The 24,415-nt window shown below is 34.3% G+C and overlaps 1 protein-coding gene across 2 annotated transcripts; it reads right to left on the bottom strand.

The window, feature by feature from the left end:
• Positions 1–2,710: 2,710 nt before the first annotated feature.
• LOC148191494 (nuclear pore complex protein NUP107-like) lies at positions 2,711–24,252 on the bottom strand. Of its 2 annotated transcripts, XM_088102090.1 has the most exons (25): positions 23,968–24,252; positions 22,712–23,070; positions 22,230–22,299; positions 20,351–20,466; positions 19,746–19,777; positions 19,533–19,658; positions 18,143–18,301; positions 17,283–17,375; positions 17,034–17,201; positions 16,110–16,205; positions 14,950–15,185; positions 14,817–14,874; positions 14,418–14,506; positions 13,729–13,860; positions 13,389–13,511; positions 12,458–12,556; positions 12,187–12,375; positions 11,630–11,804; positions 11,368–11,524; positions 11,037–11,236; positions 5,749–5,890; positions 4,061–4,221; positions 3,694–3,810; positions 3,076–3,169; positions 2,711–3,004 (listed from the first exon to the last, which is right to left on the bottom strand). In XM_088102090.1, exons 1-24 carry the CDS (start codon positions 24,063–24,065, stop codon positions 3,110–3,112), a joined length of 3,255 nt encoding a protein of 1,084 aa, XP_087958216.1. In that variant the 5' UTR covers positions 24,066–24,252; the 3' UTR covers positions 2,711–3,004; positions 3,076–3,109. The 2 variants fall into 2 exon arrangements, with proteins under 2 accessions (XP_087958216.1, XP_087958215.1); XM_088102089.1 differs by having other exon boundaries at positions 2,711–3,169; positions 23,968–24,251.
• Positions 24,253–24,415: the final 163 nt, after the last annotated feature.

Raw genomic sequence — 24,415 nt, forward strand, 5'->3', positions numbered from 1 at the left:
TGATATTAAATTTGGTATTATTATTTTGGGTTAAATATGTTTTTAGTCCCTAAACTATCAAGCGATTTTGGTTTTAGTCCCTACTCAAAACATTGATGGCATTTAGTCCTTGTAGTATTAAAACATGTAAAAATAGTCCCTAAAAATGGACGGCGTTAACTTTTGGTTGATCTGGCAAACGGTAATGCCACGTCCTCCGCCAGCTTCCCTGTTCTCTATCTGCCACGTTGCTTATATCGTGAAAACCCTATGTTCATCTTCCTCTGAGAGAAATGCCTAACCTAATAAATCCTCCGAGAGACGGAAATTTTTAGATTGAATTCAGGGGAGGCACAATCCACTCAAAATGAACACAACTGAATACAATTATTAAAAACACAAGCCAAATGTACTCGGTTCTAACCAAAAATCAAGCTATAAGCATACATGAAAAATTACTACCCTCCTTATAAAGCAAAACATTAAATCCCTAAATAAGATTATAACTGCATTTCTTTCTCCACGAAAAATTGCCCCAAAATCTTTACTTCATAAACAACAACTTAGAATCCTAAACCAAGATGCAGTTCCCAGGTTTCCTTCTATTTCTCACAGAATAAAAAACAAAACCAAACATTCCACCCAAACAACCAAAAACCGAAAACAGAGCACACATTCATTATTTCTATTTTCGAAACAAAATACCCCAAATCCATGGCAGGTGCAGAGCACATTGAAGGAAGAAACGTGGAGAGAGAAAAGCAAATGTACCGCGTCGAACGATGGTGAAATTAGACGAATTGGAGAAAGAAAGCGAAAATAAAAGGCATGGATTGAAGGAAAATGAGATATGCAAGGTGAGAGGGAAGAAAGGGAAAGTGAAACTTTGAATCGGAGTGTTCTGCTTAGAAAACGCCGCGTGGCAGATAGAGAACAGGAAGCTGGCGGAGGACGTGACATTGCCGTTTGCCAGATGAACCAAAAGTTAACGCCGTCCATTTTTAAGGACTATTTTTACATGTTTTAATACTACGAGGACTAAATGCCATCAATGTTTTGAGTAGGGACTAAAACCAAAATCGCTTAATAGTTAAGGGACTAAAAACATATTTAACCCTATTATTTTTTCAAAAATTAAAAATATTATTATAAAAAAATTTATAATCAATAATAATAACAACAATTATAATAAAGTTATAAAATTTTAAAATTATATTTTATTTCGAATTTATTATCTTTTACGAATTATCATTTTGATAACAAATTTTATTCTAATTTATATTAAAAAAATAATATTACAACAATAAAAAAATCATCGTTAAATCTTTTCTTTACATTTTTTTACATTTTAAAGTAATTAAAATGTAATCTCAAATTTTTTTTAATTAATTATTTTTGTCTTATTTTAATTTTCAATATTTAATTTTTCTTTTTTTTTCTGCTTTAAACAAAACTCTCCCACAATTCGTTCTCTAAAAAGTCCAAGGAACTTCTGATATCATAAAAAAATCAATTAAAAATTAAATTTTCATCCATTTGAAGAAATAATGTTCTATTAACTTTATTGAGTAACTCTTTTTTTTTAAATAGAGGTTATTACTTATGAAAAATTTTAAAGATATTAATTTTCTTTTATTTTAATTTTCAATATTTAATTTTTCTTTTCTTTTCTTCTTAAAAAAACTCCCACAATTCATTCTCTAAAAAGTCCAAGGAACTTCTGACATCAGACATAAAAAAAATCAATTAAAAATTTAATTTTCATCCATTTGATATAATAATGTTCTATTAACTTTATTTGAGTAACTTTTAAAAAAAACAAAGGTTATTATTTGTGAAAATTTTTAAAGACATTAATTTTATAATCAATTTAAAATAAAATATGCGTGATTAAATTAAAGAATAGTTTTAATCTATGTAATTAATTTAAAATTACAAGTTTTCAAAAGATCAATTAAAATCTAAATAAATTGATTTAGAAGGCATGGAGAAGAATTATTTTTTGCATGTACATAATCTTTTTTTTTTTTTTTAATCTGTCACATCAATCATATTCTATATTAATTCTCAGAAACTTTATTTCCAAATTCACTCTCACTTACTCCAAAATTAACTCAAATAAACAACAAAAAATTTACATTCAAATCCTCTTAAATTCATTCAATCACTCTCCCTCAAATCCATTCAAGTGAACAGAGACTTAGTTCTGGTTATTGAATCATTCTAAGAGAGACACAACGCTCCACCATATACAGGAGAAGCCAATTTTAGACCATCTCCACAAATCAACTCTCATTTCTCAAAGATTAATAATATCATAATACACTTTTACATTCATTTGACATAAATTATAAATAAAATGATCAAAAAAGTATAAACTTTTGTATTATTTTAAAAAAAAATATCAAATAAATGTAAAATATTTAAGTATGTCAAAAAATCGTTAATCTTTATCATCAATGGATACATACGAAACATTCACTCACCTCTCAATCACTGTGAATAATATAATACACAACTTGAAACAAACACAGCTAAGTTTGCAAAAGGTTTCAGTATTGTATTAGATTTGTTACAGGCTGTTTATCATCTGATGCTTTATTTCTTTTCTTCCTCCATATAAAGAGAACCATTGTTATTTTGTAAGAAACTTAATATCAATTCAAATGACCTTTTCCCCTTCTTTTTTTTCTCTTTCATGATATTAAGCAAATAAAAGACAACCAAGCAATGCGGAAAGGAGAACAATGATGATATATATAAAAAAAAAAGCCTGATTTAAATAATACAAATTATATACAAGGATCTTTTTTAACAATTTAAGAACAGGGCTAAAAGCAAAATTCCCGATACACTTTATTCAACAATTTTGCATTTCGGGGAATACCCCGAGTCTCGAACCTGAGATACTGAATAATGGTAACAGCGAAGGCATACAATAGCAGCAGGTTCGAGTTCGGCCACTTTGTGCAATCAGCACCAGACACTTTCATCCTCGCTCTTTCTTCCAAAAGCAAATTAATAACTACATAAAGAAAGTGTAAGCGTTTATAGGGCAGTTCATCCTTTAAAAATTTGTAGCTCCAGAAAAAGTACCGAACAAAGCTCTCAGCTCAAGAGGACACAGAAATCATTCCTCTGTAATTTCCATTTTGCAGATTGAGTATTCCCTCTCGAACAATAAAAACTCCTACAAGTGAAAAGAATTAAACATCCATTCAGGCTTAAATTGACAAAATAAGAACTATTTTTAGTTGCAACTAACATACCAGCTCTAATATTTTTCATGTACATATAAACCAGTGGCTCAATGACTTACATATCTAGATAGAAATATACGGAATGGAAAACTAGGTGTATGTCGTTATTACTAAGCAACTTATGGCACTTTGCGATAATGAAATTGACGAAAAGTCATTAGGTCTTTTTGAAAGAACATCTTCATAACAAGTTCTATGAGCTAGAATTCAATTTCATTTTTTTTCATACTTTTAATATCAAAATGGGCGCGTCTCAGTAAAATTAAAAAAATAGCAAAAAATGACTTGTCTGTCTCCCTCAGTTACTTCTGTGCGCTACAGTATAGCCAATAATGAAAACCATATAACTAGTCTCATGACTCCGCGCAAACATAAAATAGGCTAATAGACGAAGGATGAAGTTTAAAGCATAGAGCCTAATGTTTCTTTGAGAAACACGAAACTATAATCTTGCCTGTAATTGTTGTTGACTAAACAAGTGAAGAAAGTCAGTTTCCGGACTGCCAACCAGCTCTATCAAAGTATCATGACAGTCAGGTAAGACTCCCGACCCCATTAGAGAAACAGAGACCTGTTGGTAAGACAGAAGTTGAAAATAATAAAACTCTGAAAATTCCAAAAAAATTAAAAAAAAACAAATCATTGTGAACATATTTTATTTAGAAACAATTGACTACTCAACTAATTAATGATACCCATTTGATTAATTACTCCTGAGTGATTCAACGAACTCCCATTGGAAAAATTCTCAACAGTTTTGAGTTTTTAACAGGTTACATCCACAAAAAATGTAAATATGTCAGTACAATCTGTTGACTTACTTGCATGCAACGAAGAATGACTTCTGGAAGGCAGCACCTACGACAAAGTCCTTTCACTATGTAGGTTGCCGGACACTCTAAGGTGCCATCTTTGTCAGAATACCAAGCATCCAAACGGGATATTTCCATTGTAACTCCAGCTTGAAACCGAGGAAGCTCACCTATGACAAGGAAATAAGTTAGAGGATCTTCTACCCATTTGTCCCAGGTCTCTGATTGTAACTCAAGGTTAAAAATGGTATGATCCAGTATTATATTCCATGGAAGAAACAAATATAACAATAAATTTCAAATCATAAAACACTTATACTTGAAATTTCTCTGAATGACCGCCTAATCCTAAAAGCAAGCCTATAGGTGTTTAGGCAGTTTATCCCAAGAATGGATTTTATATTTCTTACAAAACCGTTCACGGAACAGCTTCTTAGGCTTGGAACATGGAAACAAAGACCCAGTGTACCATTCTTTGAGTTAAGTCAACAGTGTAGAATGGAAGTAACAGCGAAGCCATGCTACTGATTATCTGGTCAACAAAAAGGCTTCAATACCATGTTATGGACTGGCTCTTGATATAAACAAGAATAGATCAGACCAAGACATGGTTTAATAATTCTTAACAATTCCAAATTCTAGGTGTGAACTGAATTACATAAAGTCAGTTTTATTAGGACAACAAAATTTAGAAGTCACAGGAAGGGGTTCCCAACCAAAACGCTACTGTTACTTTTCAATTAAGGTTTCGGAAGAAAAAAAATCATATTTCTATGTGGTTTTAAAGTCCTAGATAATATTAAACACTATTTTTTTTCAATTATATTTTTATTAGTTATTTTACACTCTGAAGAGTTTAGAGAAACTGAAAATTGAAAGAGAAGAAGGTTCTCTTATTTGATTTTATTTTCAGAACCACTCAAAATTTTCAAGTATTGATAGTAGAGACAAAGCAGTTTTCTGTAACCTCCTGTAACAGATAAGACAGCTAGAATAACTAACTACAGCTGGCAAACGCTAATCTATTGCTTCAAATAACCATCACCCACTTATCATAAAAAACAATAAATTATAGACAAATCCAAAATTAAAACCAGACCAAATATAAGCCACCATTGTACATGTTATTAACTATTTACCCACACGCTTTGAATATTTCAATTTCAATTTCAATGCACCAATAAAAGCTATGTTTAATAAGAGAAATGATATATGAATTTGTTGAAATGTATTAAGTTTATGTTGTTTTGTGTGTGTGTACCCAACTTAAGAAGTGAGTTGTATTCTGTCATGGTATTCTATATATATATAGAATACCATAACCTTGTAAGCATATGAATGAATAAAATGTCTCAATTAGTTCTCTAACAGAATTAAAATAGGCATATTAAGAAATTGAGTTGATAATATCATATAAATAAGGATATTAACTAAATTTCTAAATTTGAGAACAATAATTACACTTAAAAAGGAATGAAGTGAATAAAAATATGAGAAATCGCAAAGCGTTAACCCAACTTTAAGATAACAACTCCACAACTGAACATCAATAGATTAATATAACTTAAATGTCTTTGCATACTTATTTGAAAAACTCCCTTAATTTACTGTATGATATCAAGATATGGGAGGGATTTTAATGACAGGTAACACCTTGTACTTCATGAAAGCTAGCCATTATTTAATAAAATTTCTACCTTTGAAACCAGAAGCCAGGATGGTGCCAAGAATACCACCATCATTGAGCTCATGTGGTTCAAGTCCATCACCAGCAATAGCTATGCAGCGAAGAACAACATCAACGCAATAACTATCCCTTGAAGATATGGAAACATTCACCTGCAAAATTAATAGTGTTAGGATATTTATCCTATTTTATCATCATTATAGTGTGTCAAGGGTTACCCTATTTATCATGATTATATTGTGTCTAGGATTACCCTATTTATCATGTACTTGTGTATCAATTTATTCTTATAAATAGAAGATTGTGAGAGAGATCAATTAAACCCTTTAGAATTATTTTACAGTTTCAATCTTAAGTTGGTATCAGAGCGGGTCGATCCCACTCTGGTTTCTGTCTCGTAATATATATTTGTCCGGCGCCACAGTTCTTCGTCGCCCGCCACCGCCCGCCGCCGGCCACCGTCCACCGCCGGCCACCGTCGCCCATCACTGTCACAGTTTCCTTCGTCTAAACCCTTAGGGTTTTCTTGTTCCTCGCTAGTAATATTCGTCTTCTTCAGAAATGGCGTCTGGCAGTACTCTTTCCTTCTCCGGAAATCCATCAATCACCTCCGAGAAGCTAAATGGAAAAAATTATCTATCATGGTCTGCTGCCGTTGAAATGTGGTTCCTTGGCCAAGGGCATTATGACCACCTTGAGCGAGATGGAAGCCATGTGCCTATTGAAAAAGCTGATTAGTGGAAACAAGCAGATTTCTAGTTGTGCGCCCTGTTATGGCAATCAGTGGAACCCAAACTTCTTATATCTTTGAGGGCTTTCAAAACTTGTCACTCCTTTTGGAAGAAAGCCCAAAGCATTTATGCCAACGATATTCAACGTCTCTATGACACTACGAACAAGCTTGCATCTCTTAAAATGGCAACCATGATATGGTGTCCTTCCTGGCTGAAGCTCAATCTGCTGTCGAAGAACTTAGGATGCTTTTGGAAGTAGATCCATTAGAGATATCAAAAAGAAACTAGACAAATTTTACATGGTGTTGATCCTTCGTGCCCTACATCCCAATTTTTATCATCTCAGAGATCAACTTCTAACTAGTCATGAGGTCCCCTCTATGGAAACATTGACCACTCGCCTTCTGCGTCCCGGTACCTCAAACTAAAGAAGCGCATGAACTAGTGGAACCATCTGTCATGGTTGCCACACGAGGAAGAGGAGGACGTGGCACTAGAGGAGGAGGACGAGAAGGTCGGGGACGTCGTCAATGCACATACTGTAAAAGGATGAGTCATACTCAAGAGAATTGCTACTCCTTACATGGCTTTCCTTCCAAAACCGCCAATATTTTGAAGACTGAAACTTCCACTTCTATGTTTTCTGAGGATGAATATCAAGAGTATTTAAGATTAAAGTCTAACCGCTTGGCACAACCATCTCAATCTCCCAATACATCAACAACCTACGTTTCTCAATCTATGGAAGGTCAAAATTCATGGGTAATTGACTCAGGTGCTTCTGATCACATTTCTGGTAATACCTCTTTGTTCTCATCTATTTCCTTTTGAGAAAAACCTCATTTCATAACCCTTGCAAATGGATCTAAAACTTCTTCCAAAGGAGTCGGTCATGTTTCTTTGTCTCCCTCCCTCAATCTCAACTCAGTCCTTTTTGTCCCTAATTGTCCTTTTAATTTAATTTCCCTAAGCCAGTTGACTAAAATGTTAAATTGTTCAATAACCTTTGATCATAAATCTTTTGTTATACAGGAGCGTGGTTCGGGGAGACAGATTGGAGAAGGATATGAAGCTGGCGAATTATACCATTTTGGATCTCGTCCAAGGGTGTCCTGTGTTGCTGCTCCTAATCCTAAAGTGCTACATGATCGACTTGGCCATCCTCATTTGTCCAAATTAAAAAAGATGTGTCCTAAACTTAGTGGTCTCCAAACCTTAGAATGTGAGTCATGTCATTTAGGAAAACATGTTAGATCTTCCTTTCCTAAAAGGTCTTAATCAATATGTAATTCTAGTTTTTCCATCATCCATTCTGATATATGGGGACCTAGTCGTATCTCCTCCTTTGGTTTTAGATATTTTGTTACCTTTATTGATGAATATTCAAGATGGACTTGGGTTTATCTTATGAAAAATCGTTCTGAATTGTTAGCTATCTTTACATCCATTTTGAATGAAATCAAGAATCAATTTGGTCAAGTAATCAAAATATTAAGAAGTGATAATGCAAAAGAGTATTTCTCATCCTCCTTTTCTTCCATCTTGAGTTCTCATGGTATCTTACATCAGTCTAATTGTCCTCATACACCACAGCAAAATGGTATAGCAGAACGAAAAAATAGACACTTGGTTGAAACTACTCGTACCCTTTTGCTTGGTGCCCATATTCGTGTCCATCACGGGGGATGCCATCTTAACTGCATGTTATCTTATTAATAGGATGCCCTCCTCCTCTCTTGATAATAAAGTCCCTTTCTCCATTTTGTTTCCTAATGATCCTCTCTTTCATACATCTCCCCGAGTGTTTGGTTGTGTATGTTTTGTTTATGACATGTCTCCAGGTCTAGACAAACTCTCCGCTCGCGTTCTCAAATGTGTCTTCTTAGGCTATTCTCAACTTCAAAAAGGATATCGGTGTTACTCTCCTGAAACTAAGAAGTATTACATGTCTGCCATTGTCACATTCTTTGAACAGACTCCTTACTTCTCTCCATCTGTTCAGGATGTTTCTATCCTCCAGCAGGTCCTTCCTATTCCAATGGCTGAGTCAAATAGCTTCACTGTCTCTGTCATTCCAAGTCTTGATCACAATCCTTCTACACCTATTTCTCCACATACTGAGATCATCCCACACAGGGCCTCAATGGATAGTCCACCTCCCCAAGACAATGGTGAATCTCCTACTTCAGATTCTTCTCCCTCGTCACCTCCTCCCACGCCTCCTGGTGCAAATGATTCAGCATGGCCTATTGCCCTCAGAAAAGGTACTTGTTCCACTCGAAACCCTCATCCCATTTATAATTTTCTAAGCTATCATCGATTGTCGCCCTCCTATTTTTCTCTTTTATCCTCAGTGTCCTCTGTTGTTATACCCAAGAATGTGAAAGAAGCACTTGATCATCCTAGATGGCGACAAGCTATGATTGCAGAAATACAGGCTCTTGACCACAGTAATACTTGGGAGTTGGTGCCCCTTCCCCCAGGAAAAAAAGGCGGTTGGTTGCCGATGGGTGTATGCAGTTAAAGTTGGCCCTGATGGTGAAATTGATCGACTCAAAGCTCGACTTGTTGCAAAAGGTTACACTCAGGTTTAAGGTCTTGATTATTGTGACACTTTCTCTCCTGTAGCCAAGATGACTATTATTCGTCTCTTCTTTGCCATGGCAGCCATTCGTCACTTTGGATATCAAGAATGCCTTCCTACATGGTGATCTTGAGGAAGAAGTTTATATGGAGCAACCTCCTGGGTTTGTTGCTCAGGGGGAGTCTGGTATGGTATGCAAATTGATCGATCTCTATATGGCCTCAAGCAATCCCCACGTGCTTGGTTTGGAAAGTTTAGCTCCATTGTTCAAAAATTTGGGCTAAAACGCAGTGAAGCAGACCATTCAGTTTTTTGTTGTCATTCTTCTCTCGGGAAATGTGTTTATTTAATAGTATATGTTGATGATATTGTCATTACAGGAAATGATGTTGTTGGAATATCTCAACTAAAAGAGTACTTGTGTAGACATTTTCAAACCAAGGATCTTGGAAATCTCAAATACTTCTTAGGCATTGAAGTAGCGCAATCAAAAGATGGAGTTGTAATCTCCCAAAGGAAGTATGCTCTTGATATATTACAAGAAACAGGCATGATTGATTGTAGACCGGTAGACAGTCCCATGGACCCAAACCAGAAATTAAGGACAGAAGAAGGTGAATTATTCTCCGATCCAGAGAGGTATAGGAGGCTAGTTGGAAAACTGATTTATCTCACTATTACAAGGCCAGATCTATCCTTTGCAGTTGGAGTGGTTAGTCAGTTCATGCAGGCTCCATGTGTTGACCATTGGAATGCTCTCATTCGCATTCTAAGGTATGTAAAGAAGGCTCTCGGGCAAGGATTGTTATATGAAATAAAGGAAGCATTCAGGTCTCTGGGTATTGTGATGCAGATTGGGCAGGTTCACCTATTAATAGACGGTATACTACAGGATATTGTGTTTTTCTGGGAGGAAACATTATTTCATGGAAAAGTAAGAAACAGAATGTAGTAGCTCGATTAACCGCGGAAGCCGAGTATAGGGCAATGACATCACTAACATGTGAACTTATATGGGTGAAACAATTCCTTCAAGAGGTTAAATTTTGTGACATCCATACTATGAAGATGTATTGCGACAATCAAGTTGCTCTCCACATTGAATCAAATACAATGTTTCACGAGAGGACTAAACATATAGAAATTGATTGTCATTTTGTTCGTGAAAAGTTGTTGACCAAAGAAATATGTACTGAGTTTATTGGGTCAAACGATCAACTAGCAGATGTATTGACCAAGTCATTAAGGGGTCCTTGGATTGAGTTTATTTGTTCCAAGCTTGGTACATACAATTTGTATGCTCCAGCTTGAGAGGGAGTGTTAGGATATTTATCCTATTTTATCATCATTGGTGTGTCAAGGGTTACCATATTTATCATGATTATATTGTGTCTAGGATTACCCTATTTATCATGATTATATTGTGTCTAGGGTTACCCTATTTATCATGTACTTGTGTATCAATTTATTCTTATAAATAGAAGATTGTGAGAGGGATCAATTAAGCCCTCTAGAATTATTTTACAGTTTCAATCTTAAGTAATAGATCGTAAACATAGAAAAGCCAGTCAATATAACAGTTATCCAAGAGAACAATGGAAGCTTGATAACGCCAGTCCATACAACAGTTATCATTGCAAGGTACACCATTCACCAATTAGACACATACTAAGCAAATTTAATTTTTGTATCCAAGAAAATCTTTGAATTAAATGATTTACTCTTAAGTATTTATTTTCTGCTCTTGAAACAAGCATTTACTTTTAAATTATAGGGCTCATTACACATCTTAAATCATATATGTACCTACTTAAAGATTCCCAGAAAATACAGGGGCAAAGCATGTAACTTGTCTTTTGAAATAAATGGTTAAAGAAACAACGGTATATTTGTTGACTTAAGCATTCAAACAGGAATAAATGGTTCAAGAAACAACAGTATATTTCCTGGCTTAAGCTGTCAATGGTTGAAAAAACATACCATTAATTGTCGATTTAAGACGACCTCATCACCAGCTGAAGAGTAGAGAGCACTCGTAAGTGTAGTACAAACAGTAGCATCTGGACACAAACACTCTCCAGATGGCAGGCAGAGCATTGCTGTTGCATGAAGTTCAAGGAAAACTGGTTCAACTGATTCATACATACGATCAGTTGAAACCAACCAAGGTGTTTCTTTTCCTACATAAAGGACAATTACAAGTCTATTAAAATGTCAATGTACTAAATAATTTTAAAACAGGAACAGAACTTTCACAATCAATATATTGCTAAAATATCAGATTTTTTAACAAGGTTGTGAACTAACTCACTTTGAAGGAGTGAAAGGGATGCATTCAGTGTTTCCTTGGCAGCTGAAATGGACCTTTCCTTTTCCTCCAGTGATAGTTCAGTGACAGGAACCTCTGCATTCTCCACTTCAATTTTAAGCCAATTCCGGTAGGTTGCATCACAAGAGTAATACTCACGCTAGTTGAATGCAGGAAAAATTTAAATGTTAAGTGCTACAGTCAAGTCAGAAATTATGGGATTGACGTTCCAAAACTTAAACTATGAAAGCTTAGTTCAGCATACCCAGTCTTGGAACTCCCTCAGGTCCTCAAAAACATTATAATCCTCAGAGGTCTCAAGAGTTTCAGCAAGCTGTTTTAAGGGTTCAGCAAGAAAGCCAAGTACTGTGTGGGCACCTATCGGCATTGCTGGCACTCTCCACATAGAAATCAAAGCAAACTCCCTGAAGAGTATGTTGCTACAGAGGGACGAAAAGGGTTGCAAAATTCAGATGGAGGGGTAAAACTAAATTGCAGAGCAAATAATGCGGGAAAGGATTAAAAATGCTATGACATACAAGTTATATACAAAAACAGCCGACAGGAGGACAGGAAAGATCAGATTCTTTTAATAAATCTTGAAACTTAACATAATACAAAGGCATTATTCTCACTAGGTGGGTTCAAGTGTTAAGTACAAAATAAGAATTGGCACAAGATATTGCTAACATCTTTTTAGAAACTGGAGGTGAAAGATCAAACATCAATCACAAGTTTCACTAATTTCAATTGCTTAACTTTCACAAATGCAGTTTGTCAGAAAAATCTCATGATGAGACATTTAGTAGATGCATTATTTACCTATGAACCAGTGCTCGAAGAAGAAGCTTTTTACTGACATCTTTGACATTTGTAATTGTTGATGGTGGTGTAAAGCAAAGCCATTTGATAACTTTAGCTTTCTGAAGACTCTGCAGTCTGTGTTGTTCTGCAACATCTGACAAGTTATCGTATTTGCCAACCTTGATCTCTCGGGATCTCAATAAAATTCTGTTCCAAATGAATATATTATGAAAAGGAATAGCTTCCTATGTACATAAAAGATTAGATTCTACACCAACAGCTTACATACCTCTCAATAATGTCTTCAAAATTTCCCTTGGAATCATCCAGAGAAGAAAATGGTAAATATTCCATAGCAGAAAGGAATATCTTGTATTTGACATGTACACTGTTTAATTAAAATATACATCGTAGTTGTTAGGAACCAACAAGGAAATAGTGGGGAAAAACAATTTTAATGCTTGACTGAAAATTAACTTAAAAAGGAGAAAGATCTTTGCTCTAATACAAAAGATTCCTCTAACACAATTGCTCGCTTGCTTAGTTCACTTAACACAATTCCCTGAATAACCTCCCTCCCAAATTTCCCCCTATTTGTTTATCTAGCTAACCAACTATTAGCCAAGACTAACTACTTCACCCCTACATTCTTCCAAGCATGTTAACTTTCTTCCTTCATAGAATATTAGGATTACAAACATTTTACAGGCACAATTGATTACTGGTGTTCGGTGTATTTGGATTGTGATGTACTTATTCAGCAATTTTTTTCCTCACCTCTTTTATGTTACAGGCTTGTTTCAATAGTCGTATCGAGGTTACAACTCACGGCTTTATTTAAGTGGTTTCATTTAAGTATGATGAAAAGGACAGGTTTGCGTTTTGACTAAATGTTCTTCACTGTTGCTTTTTTCTGCTTTAGAAAAATATCTTCAACCCTCTTTCTTTGTACTTCTTTTCCCTTCTAATGAACCCTTTGTCTACAATTACTTCAAAAAATAGATAAATATGATGTCTAAAATCATGAATGTCCATACTTGCCAGTTATCAACTTTCATGTTCAGTTGACAGAATCACCATGAAGCATATAAGAACATATATTATAATACAACCACATCAACAAAAAAAGAAGTTAGATTAACAACAGACATGGTGACATGATTAATGCAAAAAAGAAAAATAAAACACAGAATGGGAAACAAGGAATGAGTCCAAATTACCTGCTGTGCAGCCTAAGCTCCATCATGTGTACAAAGAGATCAATGCAACGGTGACATGCAAGCTGAGAAGCATATATTCCCACCAACTCTTCATGCTCCTTTGAAAAGAGAAATAGGGCATACCTAATGTTTTTCCATTCCAATAAATGAATATAGCAAAGCAAATTTTCACTCAACACAATGTTTTCCTGCTTCAATTATACTTAAAACTATGTTTAAAGTCACCGACCAGGAAGTCATGCAACAAGCAGGAACGCTAAGGTAATGTCTAAATATGGCCATCTTCCATCTAATATTATTTGAGAGAAAAAGGGCAGAAAGATTACACAAAATTACTTACAAGTGCAAAATATTATCACCAACACTTAGAATCTTGTCCTTGAAGGTGTCCTTCATTTCCTCAGCTAATAAATATCGAAGCACAAGAACCAGATGTGCACCAAATCGTATCATTTGAGGATCTCCACACGGCCTGTGAGAGTGCATAAAATCTTTTGGTCAACAGTATCCCCATTAACATATTTACAGTTTATAAAATAAACTACCCTTACGCAGGCCCATCCTGCTGGGGCCCAACTACTTCCTCCTAAAATACACTTGCTCAATCACAGGTCTGCCATCGGCAGTGTAATTTCATAGGCTCCTGTAAGATGGCAGTATGAATTGGGTTTTCCAAGGCAGCTCGTTGTGGTTGCTTTGGACACTGCGAAATGGCATTGTCCAACAGCAGACCCATGCTTTGTCGTGAGGAAGAAGCCTCAGGTCAGTGTGATCCAACCCAGGGGTAGTGTATCAAATGAAAAACAGATACTAAAACGACAATGTATATGGGTACAGAAGAATTCAAAGATGCAGATGGTAATCTATTAATGAGATAAACTGCAGTAATGAAAGCATGATCTCAATATTTCAGAGGTAAGGAGGCTTGGCTGAGAAGAATGGCAAAGCGTAAGATTGTAGGGAAGTCTATTAGTTTTTCCCATACACCAAGCAGAACAAGATGGCATGAAGAGCAGTAATAACACTTACCTAAATACATTCTGATTATCTTCAGTAGGAGCTATCCATGACCATATAAGGTCTAGTACCCGTGGTATGTCCCCTAGCATTAAAGTCATCTGTGAAGCAATATACCCTCAGGACATCAGTAAAGAAAAATATACAGTAAGTTAAAGAGAATTAAAAAAGTAAAATTGTTCTGTCTGCACTATCGAGTTTCTTCAATGTAATTAAAATTAAAAAGAAAGCTAAAGATCATCCTTTGTGTAAAAGGCTCTATATCTTCTAATCAGCAGCCACAGATTTACATATAGTTGGAATTAGAAAACCAAAGTTTGCATTCCCCTTATTTCCTTTTCTTATGATAGTGGAAATGATATAAAATTATAAAATGTTTCAATATGAAAGTTTAAAAAATGGAAAAAATACCTGAATTTGACGCTGTTGCTCCTTGCATTGTCTAGTAACAGACTCATGGATCATTTCCCTAGAACGGAAAAAGAACCAATTGTAACATATAACCATAACAAAGATTACAAAGCAAAAGGAATTACACAACTACCCAGAATGAAGTTTTTGAAGAAGAGATGAGAGCTGTCGAGGTTGTTGATTCAAAACTTGAATTGGCCAATTTTCAGGTCCATTAGAAGGCTCAAAAGAACCATCGGCACGTCCAGGGCTTCCATCAATTACATCTCCAAATGTTCTAAGTTGATCAACTCCGCCTGGCTGTGAGCGAGTGATTTCCAAGTCCACTTGCACATCTAGCCAAGACTTTGCCATTGCCCAGCATGCTGACTGCAACGTTAGGTGCCACACTGTAAATAAGGCTTCCAACAATGATAGTACAATGGAAAAAACTAATAAACAAAACAGTTCTTCAGATTCAGATGGGAGTGAAACACATTAGAATTAGAATCTATAATTCAAGGATTAACTATGTCTACCATGTAGACATATTTCACTCAAACCGTTTTAAAGGTGAAGTTTACAATTACATACTATATATTCTGCACTTAGTCTTTTCTTGACAGGGTTTCAAAAGAGATCACATCCTCATGTGTGTTGCATATTATTTGTTGTTGAGTTCATGTAACTGTTGAATTTCAAGAATAATAAAACAATTCATCTCAAGTTGGTTGGATTGAACTAGATGTAGACCAATGAGAATCAAATCAGTCTAAATTTTGTGTTCCTGCTTGTCCCTCATCTTCCTCAAATTTTTATTGGAACATTATGACTATCAAGACTGCTCCTCAAAACAGTCATCAAGTGATTTAAGGAATATTTGTTAGAAGAGGCTCTTGTTAGAACACTTTTGTAAGAATTCACCACCTCTCATGATTATTGTCCAGTACCTCTTATTCTTTCAAACATGTCTTCAAATTTAGAATATACTGCTTGTTTAGCATTTATATGTGTTATATGTCTTTTCTCTATCGGATTTGCAACAGTAGCATCCCACTTTCTACTATCCTACTAAAGCATCTTAGGGTTCAATTACTACATACCACTATATGGGGTTGACAACTACGTTAAAGCACTAAACACCAGTTTAATGAACTGTTACAGCTAAGTAGCTCGTTTTCAGTCCCATGACGATGTCTTTGCATGCCAGTATGCTCCTAGAATGCATATTCTCCATATCTATGGATGAAAGAACAAAAAACTTCCAAAACAATTTTAAGAGAGAGAGAGAGAGAGAGAGAGAGAGAGAGAGACCTCCCAGTCATTGCAGAGTGGAAGCATCCGTTTAAGGTTGCTACACTGGGCTGCATATACAGCTGCTTCACATTTCCCTCCTTGCTCTGCTATTTTCTGGAAAACAAAAGTGCAATTAGGAGGTTTTCATTTTCAATGAACGAAAAATAGTTTGAAAATGTCTTAAAATCAAATAACTTCATGAACTGGTAAAAAGAACCTAAAATCTAAAAAGTTGACAGCACAGAAAAAAAGCGTGAAAAAAGGGAGGGAAGAAAGTTTATTTTGAAGATATTTTATACACTCGTACGCCATTCATTGCCAAAAAGTTATTGTACAACAAAGGATTGTTTGGCTACATATTCAGCGTGATTTAATAATATCCCCTAAAACCAGCCAGGCTGTCATTAACTACGGGATCTATATTTTTTTTTAATTTTGAAATCAGTATCCAAAGTATAATTTTTTATTATTATTGAATGTCCACGGTCTATTTCTAAGCAAAATTACAAAACTCAATTCATATACTTTAAGTAAAAAGTATTTTTGTTTTTTAATAAAAAAGGTAAAAGTAATTTTATAAAAAAAATAATTATTGTCCTGTCCAATGTTTCTATAATCATCATAATAAAATATCATCCTATTATCTCATACAATACATTACCTTCTAAAATGATGCATCAAATGCTATATAGAATTAAAGGATATCATACTCTATCAATAAGGCCTTATGATGTCATGAAATTCCAATCAGGTCCTACGAACTTTTTAGGAAAAGATATACAAGATTTACCTAAGAGAGCACATTAGGCATAACAAATTCTATTTTCAATAATCAAACTTTTAAGAGAAAATCTGGGGAGGAAAGTATCAAAACACAGGTAGCACAAACATCAATAAAAAAACAAAGAAGATTGTTTCATCAGTGCAAACACAGAACCCTACCTCTGATGCACAATATGAAGCCCATTTCCAAAGATGCCACTGATGACCAATACCACTTTCAAATTCAACAGCTTGCAAAGTTCTATTTTTACCATTCTTGACCAGAACTTCAACAGAAGGAAACTGGTTCAAGCCTCCAAATGGGTAAAGAGAAGAAGCTCTCCATGGCTGCCAAAATAACAAGATGCTAATATGTGAAGCATAGACTAACGAAGTCCATAAACTTATCAGGGTAAAAGTTATGGTTACCTGTCCAGCAGACCGGCAAAGTCCACAAGCCTCTTCTAGCCTTCCAGCCCTTAAAAGAGTCCACACATCTTCTAGAAGAGATTCATCTTGTTTCTATATCAAAACAAACAAAACATCATTGGCATACTACATTGTGAACTAACCAACTAGGAGAGTGCACACACCCTCACTATTCTATGTCATCATCAATAATTAGGAAATTACAACCTATAAAAGTATAAAACAGAATATTCTATCATAAGGAAATGGCATGTGCCACAAGCACCGAATGTCACATGCCACTATAATAACACCATCACCATAAATTTGACGGAAGGGTTTACTTTGACTCACCTTTTAAACTAGGAACTTTCAAAATATTGGGACGCATTGAAAAAATCAACATAACAAACCAAAAAAGCTATTAAACATATATATATATATATATATGTGTGTGTGTGTACACACACACATCTGCTAAGTACAACAACTCAGTGAATTTTATCATTCAAAATCAAGTTTGAATCAAGAGCATTGTTATCAGACCACCACTGTCTGTTCACCACAGCATAACTAAATGAACAAATTAAAAATCCATGTACTACCAATTATTGCAATATAACAGATACTACCCGAACCTAGCACTAGTTTGCTGAGTTTTAAGTACTCAGTACAGTTATCAAAAATATGGAATGCATATTGCTTAAGAAAGATAATTTGTTTATGAACCAACAATGAGCATAAGAGCAATTAAATTTCAGTAGGAACGGTCAAAAGCTAATAACATACAAGACAAATAAATTAGCATATCCATTAATATAGATCATAGACACAACCAAATTAAAGGTGCAAAAGAATTGCAAGCAGCGATTGTCCAATACCTTGTCATCAGGTAAAAGATTAGCATTTTCACGAGTTGGGGCATCAAAGTCCAAGTGATGAACAACATTCATGTCAAGAGTTCCTTTCTTCAGGTAACGCTGAGTATGATGCCAAACTCCACAGTTAGGGAGATAACTACCCACATGAGATCCACGCACCTGCATGAATATAGGAAGAATCCAAAACAGTTAATGTTTAATCAAACAATGATATTTATGCAAATAAAGTAAAACAATATAAACTATTAAATAGAGATAGTTGACTTTCACTTGAAAGGTGGACTTCCAACAAAGCTACAAACTAACAGTGTATCAAAAGGTGGTTTTTGTCATATACCTAATAAAAAAACAAAAATGATTTCCAATTCTATACTAACCATAAGTTGAGCCATGATTAATTTTTTTTTCTTTTTGACAATAAGTACTGTCTGCCATATCATTGAACATTTAGTTTAATTAACAATAGTGAGCCAATGATAACTCTTAGAAAGTGTGGATTTTAGACATAACTAAAACTCACGAAAGGTTTACCTACTTATGTACTATAATTTGGTCATATATCTAATCAATGTTGGATCTTCAACGCATTCTACCGTGTCAAGAACTGAACATCTCACATGAAAATAAATATTTATGGATTGTCTGGTAGCAACGTAATAACATCTAAACATTTATGGATTGTCCACACAATATGACTAACAAACCTTGCTAAAATAGGTCCTAATAACATCTAAGAAAGTGTAAGTTTTAGGCCTAACTCAACCTCACAAAATCAATTGATAAGTGAAATTTGAATCCACTTGTGTATTATAATCTAACTATATCCCAGAATCTCCAAAATTACTCTAACAATCATAGTTTATGAACAGTTGTATTTCTTCACAAATACAGGGAAGCAAAGTTTTATTTATGGGGACGTGTGTTATTTAACTAATAATTCTTTAGTGCATTTGCATGAAGTGGAATACTTGCATTTTCAAGGGTTTCACTATCCAATCAGGTGAACACATAGTTTCTTGACATAATAATATCGTCACCTCTCCCAAATTATCCTTCCTTGTTCACTACCTAACTTTTTTTTTTATCAAAAATAGCATCATACATTACTATGGATGATCACATTTTTATAAATAGGAATCATTTAAAAAAGTACAAGAGTTCAATTTTGATACAACATTATAGTAAAAATATCTGTTGACCAATAAGAAATTAACAATACATATGGTTTTTTAAAATAATCATCACAAAAGTCAAGAATTTCCAATTATATGATAGTCCATGATTACATGATAGTGTAAAAAAAATTTCGTTGTTAGTGTGTCCAACTAAATGGAAAATAAAAATATTAGTGAAAAATGCAAAATTCCATGCAGAAATATCCAAAAGCTACCTTCGCTTCCAAGTCAAGTGCTTTAGAAGCTAAACCTTCTAACCACTGGACTATGCGAAGGCATAATTGAGCTGTATGATCCTCCACAACAAACTCACAAGCCACCACATGTGAGGTTCCCGACACCTGTGATAAGTTAGCAGATTTCAATAAGCCCATTCCTAGATTGTTTCGTTTAGGCGGTTAAATAAAGTAGAATCACACAAGTATTACCAGTATTTGATCTTTAGATAGTTCTTCAGTCACTGAAATATAAACAAACTATAAGAAAAAAGAAAAAAAAAACAAAGAAAAAAGGCCGCTATTAACATGTGGGAGAATGAACTATAGCGGTAGAGCCACTCAATTTCACGTCTCTCCTATAACAATATAGCAAGTATTTGAAGGAACTCACAGACTATTTATATATATATATATATATATATATATATATATATATATATATATATATATATATATATATATGGGTGGAATTATTTCCTTTGGAGAAAACTTTGGAATTCTTTATCTAGTTCATAGTGAGCTAGTGATAAATAGAATAGGCTCTCTCCCAAAATGCAAATTATATCACAGATTGAGATGAAGATATCATTAAATACCACATTGAGTTTTCCTTATATTTTAAATTCAAAATTATCATAATCAAATGCAAAGCCTAATCATTGAACGAGTTGATTCAGACAAAAAGAAGAACGTCAGTGAATGAACTAACTAATATAAGGAAATAGATTTGAATAACCAAAAGTGAAAACACAATATAAGTTAGAGACACAATAGATACTTAAAATCCCAAAAATATATGGGTTGAAATATATTTCCTTTCCCATAGAGGAACCACAAGAGAGACCATGTTGCCGCCTCGTCAAGTAAAAGTTGAGCCTTCTGCCTCATCAACTTGTCTTCAACAACACGATGCCTTACATTCAAACCATACCTACAATAAAAAGGCCACAATAATATTATAACCAAAGTTGTTTTGCAATTAACAAGTACTCGTACTATACTTCTCTGGTCTATACACTATTCAGTATAGTTTAAAAGTTCAATTTAATTCTCATTTTTCATTCATATTTCTTAATAATTGAACTTTAAGTTTAACTCACCCTTACAAAACCAACTTATAAATCTGCTCATATTATAATTTAGTCATATATCTAGTCAAAATGGGATTTCCAACACTTTCTGCTACGAGAATCAACATTGTGAGCATGAGACTAAATATTTGTGGGTAATAAAATAGCATATAAAATGATAAATTTTGCCGAGATAGGTTTTGATATTATCTTAGAAAGTGAACTTTAAAACCTAGTCAAACCTCACAAAACTGGCTTGTAAGCTAAGGATAACACCTAATTATATACTATAATTTGATCATATCTCAAGTTGATATGGAATTTCCAACAATATTTGTATTTAAAAATTCATTGGGGAAAGAAAGAGAAACACATTCAGAGTGAAAATAAGAGTCCTTCTAAAACAGCCGAGACAGCTAACCAGAGAGGCATGCATCAATTACAACAAACCTCCTCATTAATAAGTAAATAATGAGTTTACACTTCAACTTAACAAAAACAAAAAAATCCAATATTACTGAATATCATCCATGTTTTCAAATACAGCTACAAAATAGAATCAACAATACCTCTAATACGCGAGTAATAACAGTTAATATCCTAGTTTCTGGAAGCAACATATTTCTATATCTATACCCTATGTTCATCTCAAATTTACAAACAGAAAAAATTCCAATCTTGCAAAGGAACAATGGTAACTTTATGCATAGAAAAATATTTTTCTTATTTAAACATCTCCCAAAAATATTCAGTTATATGACAGATTAAAATGTGATCTTTTAGGAAGAAAAATGTCCAATATGTGCACATTGTGCAAGGCTATCAATGGTGGAATATGGCAGAAGGACAAATTTTCAACTAATAAGCATGTCATTATGGCCTATGGCACAGCGGTACTGGGCCTCTCTTCACAAATTACCTATAGTAGAGGGGTTGAAAAACACTTTGTTATAGCACTATGGTCGCACCCCATAAAAGTTATTTAACAACATTAAGTTCATAGTATATTCATAGTTTTTTTATTATGTCTATATACTAAAAATGTCACAATTTACAGTAATAAGTTGGCAGCATCATAAAACAAAATACGTAAAGATAGATACCGCAAAACAGTTCCTAACCAGTCCAAGACATCATCAGGAAGTAAAAACTAACATAATTCCTAAATTATATATATATATATATATATATATATATATATATATATATATAAGCAAGCATGTAGAACACTACTAAAATAGAGGAAGATGGGCAAAGAGATGGAGGGCAGGAAATCTTAAAACCTTCAACTAAACAACAAAAACAACCAAATCCAACAATAGAATACCACCAAAAAGAGCTCTCTAGTTTCTCTACAAATTCAATTAAAAACAAATCTTGAACGAATATGCATAGATTCTCAAGAGAACCACAGTAAACAAACTAACCATAATAAATAAATAAATAAGAAAAAAAAAAGTATAGAACAATGTAAAATGAAAAAAGAATGACGTCCTTCCATCGATCCCCAAGATAACAAGAACACATGTCAGAGCCTTATATAAAAATTAAGTAAAAATATCTTGAGTGTTTGTGATATACAACTTCATATGCAAATATTTATGTTGTCTAGTAGCAAACAAACCTTATAGACTCTGAAACATTTCGACATGCATTCTCGACTCTCAGTATCAAATCAGCAATAGGCATCAGTCCTGTAAAAAAAATACAATAAAAATTACACGATTTCTTTCTACTTTTTTTGGTATAGAATGATGACAAAAAAATTGCATTTGCATCAACAAGATCCATTCTTCTCCTGAGAGAAATGGGAGCAACTAAAATGCCCAGGAAATAAACAGACAAGCTTACTTTTACTTTGTTAATAATACAGAGTTTAAATTATAACAGAGAAAGAAATAGTGTTCATCTTATAATATCAGCCATTATGCTCCAGCAGATTCCAAACAAATAAGAGCAAAAGATAAGAAAAAGGCTCCCTTATTTGCAATTTCAAGCTTCAAATCGATAATTTTGTATCCACATTTACAGAATGAGAAAATGAAGATGAATGAAATAACTTTTTCCGGGTACTAGGGTACATAAATAAAAACATACTTGCATTACCTTGTAACGAAGAATCAAGCAGAGATGCAAACAAAGTAAATATTGTGTCCGCACCATCTCCCAATGTGTCACCCTCTGTCTTACAAGCCTTTAATGAGTAGCGAACAGAATCAAAACCAGCATCCATACCAGGGACACCAGGAACGCCAGTGGACAACCTCCTCCTAGTGGAATATGGTGTCTTCTCTTCCAAGTATTCAGCATCATAACTCTCAACCTCTTGTTTAATATTTTCAAGAACAAGTGCTGCATTAGTAGGACTATGGATGCTTTTGCCATCATATAACAACCCAGTTTCACTCAACTTGGAAGCCGAGTTGTCCAGTGGGATTGAAGCACCTGAAGTTGAGTGCCTCTTCCTGCAAAATTGCATTATAAAAAATTGACACAAGTTTACAGAATACTATTAAAATCCAAGCAGGACAACATTTTGCAGCTACAGAAGACGTAAAGATGAAGCAATAGATCAAATCACGATGTTCTCTCAGTGTTTTAAAGGGTGGTCAGCCCCAAAGGAGCTGTAGTTGAATAGCCACTACTTTGAAAAAAAAAAATCATATAGTTTATATAATGCATTCTATATTCCAAAAAACATTCGGTGGTTCCATATAACATCAAACACACCAACCCTCCACAATACACAAAATGCAGTTCGATAACTCAAAAGATGAAACCACGACAAATGTAGGCGAATTTAACAACTCAAGAAACTATTAGAGCGTCATTATAAGCTTTCCTCCAGTCAATCCTTCAACACTAACCTCACTGTTTGGCTTTCCCAATGTTTGGACAAACTTGTCTATAGGCTAAAATTAGTCTATCAACAAGTTTAAATGCAAAACTTTAGAAAAAGTTTGATGAGAGAGCTACATATTACTGTACGCATAACGAATTTTAACTTATGGAGAAGTACATTTCCTTTTTTTTCCCTTTCTCTCCTAGAAGTCGTTACAAAGAAACTTGCCCAGAAAAACCCAAAATAATTAAAATTATATCAAGTGTTCAGATTCGAAAAAACTTTCGACACGAACTATTGCTTTGAACATTTTGCCCCTTTTTTTTCTAACTGAAAAACTCAACCTAAACCTGCTCGATTGGTGAGAGGCATAAACCCTAATTGCACAAAACCCCGGCGCCTCCGAAGTAAAAGTAAAACATACGGCAATTTGTTTAAATGTGATAAACGAAGATTGAAGTTAAGAATTCGTTAATCAGAGAGTGACACTGGTTTGAATCGAGAGAATGAAATACGATACCCATATCTGCGGAACTGTTGTCGCGAAGAGAGATTCTGAGGGTCGAAGAAACTATCACCGGGATTCGGAGAAGTGTCCATCGCCATTTCTTCTTCCATTGGAAATTAAGAATTTGAGGTGACTCAGTGAGTGAGTGAGTGAGCTTAAACCCTCACTCAGCGCGGGAAGGTAATGGTGAGGTTTGGCTAAAACCCTTCTTCGTTTACGTTGCGTCTCGTGGATTCAAGTCGCGTCAACTTCACCCTCACACTCTTCGTTCACATTCACGCGCCAATGTTTTTAAAGACTAAACCAAATTTAGCCCTCATTTCGCGAATGTAACATGTATAGGTTTTAAGATTAAATTTATTAATTATTGTTATTTACTTCGCTCTATGAAATTCTGTAAAACTCGTCCTTTGCATATAGTTCATAACTAGGTTTTTATAATTATTTCTTGCCTTGGCTT

This window comes from Vigna umbellata, chromosome 11 (genome assembly GCF_029865625.1).
Source record: "Vigna umbellata cultivar VRB3 chromosome 11, Vumbellata_1.0, whole genome shotgun sequence".
NCBI lineage: Eukaryota > Viridiplantae > Streptophyta > Magnoliopsida > Fabales > Fabaceae > Vigna > Vigna umbellata.

Bases quoted from the DNA above. Each gene is read 5' to 3' on its own strand.
- LOC148191494 (XM_088102090.1), bottom strand. From the start codon at position 24,065: ATGGAAGAAGAAATGGCGATGGACACTTCTCCGAATCCCGGTGATAGT. The intron at 18,302-19,532 runs GTAGCTTTTGGA...ATATTCATGCAG, and splicing joins CACTTGACTTGGAAGCGAAG to GTGCGTGGATCTCATGTGGG. The intron at 16,206-17,033 runs GTAGGGTTCTGT...TTTGTTTTCCAG, and splicing joins CTTCATATTGTGCATCAGAG to AAAATAGCAGAGCAAGGAGG.